The following is an 8,525-nucleotide window of genomic DNA, read 5'->3' as shown; positions in this document are numbered from 1 at the left end:
ACACCAACCCTAACAAAAAGACAATAAAGTAAGAATAAATTAAAAAAACATTCTGACACGCAAAGCGAAACGCTCACGTGATTGGATAGAAAGTGAGGCTTCATTTGTCATCGATCACGTGACCAATACACACCCCGATACGGGGCTTCACTAGAAATTGTGTCGCATGCGCAATACGCACATCGAAGCCTCAGTGTCATACGTAACATCACTATGATGTGTGTTTGGCGTCGAATGTGCTGTTTTATGTTGAGTTATTTTTAGTTTGTATAACAAGGCCTAGTCGTAATTAATTTGTCTTTGTTTTATGTAGAAGTCATTTAATTCTCCGTGCAGTTTCCCTTATTTCTACATGTTCTCCATTGTGCAGGTATGTTGTAAGATGTGTTGTTTTAATGTTTAATGTATATGAAGAACAGGCGAATCTCAACATAACACCGACTGTTATGTAACAGTCGGGATCATTAATATGTACGCCCCCAATATTTGCATATGCCAGCCCATGTTCAAGGCATTACACAAGAGAATAGTTAGGGCTGTACTACTGTGCACAATTTCTGTTAAATACGGCGGGTTTTTTAAGTACCACTGCTAATGATTTGCGTTTAATATCAAACAATACAGATGATAAACGTCTACCTTGTGTTTCGTTGTGTAGTGGATGATTTAGTTCAGCTCAGTGCTGATATGGATGCAGACCTTGATCCAGCTGTGTTCAAGACGCAGCAGGACAGCTTCACACGCGCTCAGACAAACATGATGGGACGTCCACCATACCTTTACCTTCACAGGTAATCGAGGCACAGCTCCTTTTGGGACACACCGCTGGAGATAGAGCTCATTTATTTGGAGTGTGTGAGAGAACAGTTCGTCGGAGGATGGCACAGTTTGGGATATGAGATCATTTATAACTTTCTGTCAGCTGTACGTTTTGATGACCGGTTTGACACTAATGTTTGTGTGGTGAACTTAAACCCATTTGTTGTTACAATATTTCACAATTACAAGTACATTTGAACCCATAGTGTACTACAAGTGATAACTAAATATATATTTTAAATACAGAGATAGTTTATTAAAAGCACATTTTAGTTCATATTTCATGCTGTCTCAAAACAGCACAGTTGAGTACACTTAGATGTTCTTAAGATGATCTCAAGAAGAACTAAAGAAGATTTTTTAGTATATTAGTATAAAATTAGTATAAATAGTATAAACAGCTCCGTGGAAACATCAGTGTCCACGGAGCTGTTGAATGTCCCGGGCCAGCGTGGAGGAAACAATCACAATGTGCGCTCCAATCACACTAAATGGGGTACTCCACCGGCACGCCAAGGCCCTTACATCACGACCACATATTCACATTTTAGACAGACTACACAACATCATCACAGCAGAAGACCAGCTGGAGCAGAGCAGATGAGACACATATATCTCTCCACTGATCAAAACTGGTTTAATGAGATTTCTGATCTCCAGCCCAATATCAGGAGATCCCTCATTGAAGAAGTCCTGGAGGAGCCTGTGACCCAACTGATGCAGGGTCTGTGAAAGGAAGGATTCTCCAGTCAGGGAGATTCTTGAGAGAGAGGACACCGCCTGTGACGGGGATGAAGAGCTATGGCCAGATCCAGATAGGCCAGAGATGATGCTTCTTTTAAATCAGGCTTTATTTTGCTCTCCACAAATGCTTTTGTTCATTTACTATACTGTACACTACCGGTCAAATGTTTTTGAAGAAAAATAGTTTTAAAAGAGTCTCTTCTGCTCACCAAGACTTCATTTATTTGATCCAAAATAACAGCAATATTGTGAAATATTTTTCCACTGTAAATCAGCTGTTTTCTATGTGAATATACAGTAAACTGTAATTTATTCCTGTGATCATTTTCAGCATCATTACTCCAGTCTTCAGTGTCACATGACCCTTCAGAAATCATTCTAATATGATGATTTGCTGTAGTGATGATGTTACAAAAGCTTTCTATTTCAGATCAGAGCTGTTCCTTTGAGCTTTCTATATTTATAAATGATTGTACGCAACTGTTTTCAACATTGATAATAATGATAAATGTTTCTTGATCTTCAGAACACAAATGAAGATATTTTTGATGAAATACGATGGCTCCGTGAGATATTTTAATTTGTGTTCTGAAGATGAACGAAGGTCTTACAGGTGTGGAACGACATGACGGTGAGTAATTAATGACAGAAACTTTCATTTTGGGGTGAACTAACCCTTTAAAGCATTTTAGAAACATGGTAATTGACTGTCTATAGGTTGTTTGTGAATGACGTTATTGCTGTGGCATGAAATGGGGCTGGAGGGCATGAAGTGATTTTTCTATATAGGAATCACTATCACAAACTCAAAAATCATATGTTTTGTGTCGTTTATGGTTGCTCAAATCGCTCAAACCAAGAAACCACAAGGAGGTTTCATAGTTAAAAGTTTTCACCTTTAATAGTGTTTTGCATCTGCTGTAGTTTTAATGTTGTCTTTGTACATATTCACTTCCCCATATGGCCACGGAGGAGAATCAGAGGGGCATTTAGCGGACAGACAGTTTTTTGATGAACAAATGACAACCAAATTCAAACCCATGAAGCTTGTGAACGGTTGTGAAGTGGCTGCCTGCGAGTTAAACTCATTCACAAACTGTCTTGCAAATGTAGCCTAATGTGAATTATTAAACCAAACCAAGTACAAAACTTTCAAAAACACTATAATATCTCATTCAGCATTATCTAACTCTTTTCCATTTAAACTAAGCACAGAAAAGTTTAAATACTTGGGTATCTGGATTACTTATAATTATCATAAACTTTATAAAGCCAACTTCTGCCCTCTCATAAACATCTAAAAGAGGATCTCAACCGTTGGAATCTGCTCTTACTATCTTTAGGAGGTAGAAATGAATGTGTTGCCTAGATTTTTGTTTCTATTTCAAAGCCTTCCTATTTTTCTAACAAAATCTTTTTTGAAGGATTTCTCGACGCTCAACGCTGCTGCCTGCTGTCTGACCTACGCTCGGAGCTTCATGGAGTTTATCCTAAATCCTTCTCTTTATTCCTATTCACATAATATAACTTTCTTATTTTTCACTAGATTACTTAACCTATTGCATAGTATTACTAAACGGAACGATTTATTACTAGCAATCCACCAGCGTAATCACCTAGTGTTAGCCATAGCCTGCTAGCTACCGTCTACTTTCTTTTTTCCTCTAAACCAACCTTCCTTGTCGATTTAATGGCGGATTTATCCGATGTATGTTATTCTGATCTGTCCTCGCCAGATCGGGAAGCTGTGGAGACGTTGCTGCCCGGCATTCATCGATCCACCGCGAGGTACAGCGTCCCGCACATCACCCTTGCCCCAGGCACCGGCAAGCGACCGAGACATCCAGCCAGCGAGTCCCGTGTGCGTTGCAGTTTTTCGGACGGCGTTCATCAAACACACGGTCAGTCATGTCCGACGATTATCATGTGTATTAAATGCAACATGTACAGCTTAGCTCTTTCTGTCAGCAGTGAGACTTACACATGTGATAAATGCAGGGATATTGTCAGGCTGACAGAGAGAATCTCAGAATTAGAGACACGCATCTAAACTTTAATTGAGGATAGTGAGAATGAAAGGGCCTTAGATACTGCTTTGGATGCGACTAGCCTAGTAAACACTGCACATTCGGTTCCGGTTGTAGAAGCCACGCAGCAGGCTAACTGGGTGACTGTGAGGCGGCATAGTGGCAAGAACAAACACCACTCTTCCGTTCCGATTAGAACATCAAACAGGTTCTCCCCACTCAGTGACGCACCCACTGAGAATCCTGTTGAAAGTGCCCTAGTTATTGGCGATTCTATTACACGGAACGTGAAAATAGAGACACCAGCCACCATAGTCACATGTTTGCCGGGGGCCAGAGCACCTGACATCAAAGCAAATTTAAAAGTGCTGGCTAATGCTAAACGTAAATATTCTAAAATCATTATCCACGTCGGCACAAATGATGTTCGACTTCGCCAGTCGGAGATCACTAAAATTAACATTAAAGAGGTGTGTGAACTCGCAAATTCAATGTCAGCAGAAGTAATTTGTTCTGGCCCTCTTCCTGTTCGTCGGAGTGATGAGATAGTTAGCAGGTTATCATCACTCAATGGCTGGCTGTCTAAGTGGTGTCCGCAGAATAATATAGGTTTCATAGACAATTGGAAAAGCTTTTGGGGCAGACCTGATCTGTTGAAAAGAGATGGTATTCATCCCTCCCGGGATGGTGCTGCTCTTCTATCTAGAAATTTGGCAAATAGTCTTAGAACTGAAACATGACAAACCAGGGCCCAGATCAGGACGCAGACAAACTGGCTAAACCGACCGTCTGCTAGCCGCCTCACGTCACAGAACTCAGATAATTCACAGCACATAGAAACACTTACACCTAGATATTATCACATAGAGACTGTGTCTGTACCTCGAACTAGTAAATACAAAAAATTTCCGAAACCTTTTAAGGGTAAAAATTTAATTGATGTTCAAAAAATGAAAATCACAGATAAATCAGATAAACAAATGATAAAGCTTGGGTTACTGAATATTAGATCTATTTCTTCAAAAGCACTTATTGTAAATGAAATTATCACAGACAATAAACTAGACTTGCTGTGTTTGACAGAAACCTGGCTAAAACCAGACGATTACATTACTTTAAATGAATCTAGTCCTCAAGGCTATGATTATCGACACAATCCTCGACAGAAAGGCAAAGGGGGAGGTGTTGCTGTAATTTATAGTAATATATTCAGAATCATTCAAAAGAATTTCAAATATAATTCCTTTGAAGTGATGGTGCTTTATGTAACATTATGTAAGTTGACATTTGTGCTGGCTACTGTATACAGGCCACCAGGGCACCATACTGACTTTATCAAAGAATTTGCTGATTTTCTATCAGAGTTAGTACTGGCTGCGGATAAAGTCCTTGTTGTTGGTGATTTTAATATCCATGTAGATAATAATAAAGACGCATTTGGATTGGCATTTGCAGACATTTTAAACTCTATTGGAGTTAGACAACACGTGTCAGGACCCACTCATTGTCGTAATCATACCCTAGATCTAATACTGTCGCATGGAATTGATATTGATGCTGTTGAAATTCTACAGCAGAGCGATGATATATCAGATCATTATTTAGTCTCGTGTATAATACAATTAGCCAAGGCTACAAAACCACCACCCAGCCATAAATATTGTAGAACCATCACGTCTACCACTAAAGATTGCTTTATAAATAATCTCCCCGAGCAGTTTCATCGCCTTAGTATACCTGACAACTTAGAAGAACTCGATGCTGCAACAGAAACTATTGGCTCTCTCTTTTCCAGCACATTAGATGCAGTCGCTCCTTTACGTCTAAAGAAGATTAAGGAAACTAATCCAACGCCGTGGTATGATGAGCACACTCGGGCTCTAAAACGAGCTGTGAGAAAAGCTGAACGTAGTTGGAAGAAAACAAAACTAGAAGTTTTTCGCCTTTCATGGAAAGAAAAAATGATTGAGTACAGAACGGCTATAAGAAATGCTAGATCTACTTATTTTTCAAATCTCTTAATAGAAAACAAACATAATCCTAGGTATTTATTTGACACAGTGGCTAAATTAACTAGAAACAGAGATTCAACTGCTGACGTTTCCATAGAGCACAGCAGCAATGACTTTATGAACTTCTTTACTTGCAAGATTGATAATATTAGAGAGAAAATTATAAACATGCAACCGTCTACAGTTTCGCTTCAGACAGTGCACTGTAGTGTCCCTGAGGTAAAACTAGAATCATTCGCCGCTATAGGAGAGGAAGAATTATCTAAACTTATCAAATCATCAAAATCAACGACATGTATGTTAGACCCAATGCCGACTAAACTACTGAAAGAAATGCTTCCAGAGGTCGTAGGTCCACTTCTTGATATAATTAATTCATCCTTAACACTAGGATACGTGCCAAAAACCTTTAAGCAGGCTATTATTAAACCTCTTATTAAAAAACCTCAACTAGATCCGAGAGATTTAGTAAATTACAGGCCAATCTCGAATCTACCTTTTCTGTCAAAGATACTAGAAAAGGCAGTTTCAACACAACTGTGCTCCTTTTTAGAAAGAAATGGAATCTGTGAGGATTTCCAGTCAGGATTTAGACCATACCATAGTACTGAGACTGCTCTCGTTAGAGTTACAAACGATCTACTCTTATCATCCGATCGTGGCTGTATTTCTCTATTAGTGTTATTAGATCTCAGTGCTGCTTTTGACACTATCGATCACAACATTCTTTTAAAAAGACTTGAAAACTATATTGGCATTAGTGGAACTGCTTTGGCATGGTTCAAATCGTACTTATCTGACCGTTATCAGTCTGTAGTAGTTAATGAAGAGATGTCGTATCGATCACAGGTTCAATATGGAGTACCACAAGGCTCAGTACTAGGACCGTTGCTTTTCACTCTGTACATGCTGCCCTTAGGACAGATAATCAGGAAGCATGGTGTTAGTTTTCACTGCTACGCTGACGATACTCAGCTCTATATTTCCTCGCGCCCTGACGAAACCTACAAATTCACAAAACTAACAGAATGCATAACTGACATTAAAGACTGGATGACAAGAAATTTCTTATTATTAAACTCAGAAAAAACTGATATCCTAATCTTTGGACCAAAAACTTCCTCACGAAAAAACCTTGAATACTCTCTAACACTTGACGGGTGCTCCATTAAACCTTCGTCCTCAGTTAGGAACCTGGGTGTGCTCTTTGATACCAATCTTTCATTTGAAAGTCATGTTTCTAGTATCTGTAAAACCGCATTCTTCCATCTAAAAAATATATCTAAATTACGACATATGCTCTCAATGACAAATGCGGAACAGTTGGTTCATGCATTCATGACCTCAAGACTAGATTATTGTAACGCTCTACTGGGTGGTTGTTCTGCTCGGCTTTTAAACAGACTACAGTTGGTCCAAAATGCGGCAGCTAGAGTTCTTACTAGAACCAGAAAGTATGACCATATTAGCCCAGTTCTGTCAACATTACATTGGCTCCCTATTAAACATCGTATAGATTTTAAAATCTTGCTACTTACTTATAAAGCTTTAAATGGTTTAGCTCCCCAGTACCTAAGCGAGCTCTTAATGCATTATAGTCCTTCACGTTTATTGCGATCTCAGAATTCAGGCCAGTTGATAATACCCAGAATATCAAAATCAACTGAAGGCGGCAGATCCTTTTCCTATTTAGCACCTAAACTCTGGAACAATCTTCCTAGCATTGTTCGGGAAGCAGACACACTCTGTCAGTTTAAATCTAGACTAAAAACACATCTCTTTGCTCTTGCATACACATAACACATTATCAATACACTAACATTTTTCAAATCCGTTAAAGGATTGTTACGCTGCAATACTTAGGTCGGCCGGAACCGAGAACATTTCCTATAACACTAGATATACCTGTACATCAGAATAAGAATGGCATCTACGCTAATATCTGTCTCTCTGATTATCCTGAGGTTTGCCGGGTGCTGGATCCAGGCCGTATCCAGATCAGATGGAGAACCTGTGTCTGGACCTGCCTACAATGTAGCCCAGGAGACAATGGGCCTACAGATCCAGTTCTGGCTGCATCTATAATTCTGATTTTTAATCCCCGTATCCGCTTACATATATTTATATATAATCTACTTTTAATCTCTATAATAAAATGTATAATTCAGATTTTGATCTCCATATCCATTTACATATATTATATATATCTTCCAAGGGGTTTTTTCCCTCCTAGGACTTTTTTCCCAGTGTTAGCACGCTGGGTTTTTCTCCTAGGGGGTTTTTTCCACCCCTGGGAGTCAGCCGACATTGGCTTAATGTACCACCATCTTGTATATGTTACATATTACCACGCTTGTTGTACAGCTTATTTTTAACCACTTCCCTTTTTTTTTCTGTGCTTCTAATATGTAAAGCTGCTTTGAAACAATTACCAATTGTAAAAGCGCTATATAAATAAATTTGACTTGACTTGACTTGACTTGACTTTTCATTTATATAGACACCCTGATATCTGACTTCATCTGGAATAGGAAAATCCCCCGGGTGCCTAAAGACATACTGCAAAGACATCGTTCTTGTGGTGGATTATCCCTCCCTAATCTTCAGCGTTACTATTGGGCTTCTAACATTAAATTTATGTTGTATTGGATAAACCCTTCTGACAACCCAGTGTGGTTGTTGTTAGAAAATGCCTCTTGTATGCCCACATCATTACCTGCTCTACTCTGTACAAACATACCTCTTTCCGAGCCAGTGTCTAGATACTCTCTAAACCCTATTGTCAGAGCATCCTTTAAAATATGAAACCAGTTTAGACAAGCTTTTTCACTTACTGAACTCTCAATGAATGCTCCGATCATTGGAAATCATATGTTTACTCCTTCAGTTATAGACACTGCTTTTAACTGTTGGGAAGAGAAAG

The 8,525-nt window shown here is 39.0% G+C and overlaps 1 protein-coding gene across 1 annotated transcript; it reads left to right on the top strand.

The window, feature by feature from the left end:
• The first annotated feature begins 624 nt into the window (after positions 1-624).
• On the top strand, positions 625-4,334 carry LOC137005392 (uncharacterized). The gene is made up of 3 exons (XM_067366256.1): positions 625-791; positions 1,371-1,543; positions 3,618-4,334. The coding sequence occupies exons 1-3, from the start codon at positions 625-627 to the stop codon at positions 4,328-4,330; spliced, it is 1,053 nt and encodes a 350-aa protein (XP_067222357.1). The 3' UTR covers positions 4,331-4,334.
• The last annotated feature ends 4,191 nt before the right edge of the window (positions 4,335-8,525 follow it).

This window comes from Chanodichthys erythropterus, chromosome 3 (assembly GCF_024489055.1).
Source record: "Chanodichthys erythropterus isolate Z2021 chromosome 3, ASM2448905v1, whole genome shotgun sequence".
In the NCBI taxonomy this organism is placed as follows: Eukaryota; Metazoa; Chordata; class Actinopteri; order Cypriniformes; family Xenocyprididae; genus Chanodichthys; species Chanodichthys erythropterus.
The sequence above is the reverse complement of the archived record's forward strand: the minus strand, read 5'-3'. Positions and strand labels throughout refer to the sequence as shown.

Bases quoted from the DNA above. Each gene is read 5' to 3' on its own strand.
- LOC137005392 (XM_067366256.1), top strand. From the start codon at position 625: ATGATAAACGTCTACCTTGTGTTTCGTTGTGTAGTGGATGATTTAGTT. The intron at 792-1,370 runs GTAATCGAGGCA...TTCACATTTTAG, and splicing joins CCATACCTTTACCTTCACAG to ACAGACTACACAACATCATC. The intron at 1,544-3,617 runs GTCTGTGAAAGG...GCATCTAAACTT, and splicing joins TGTGACCCAACTGATGCAGG to TAATTGAGGATAGTGAGAAT.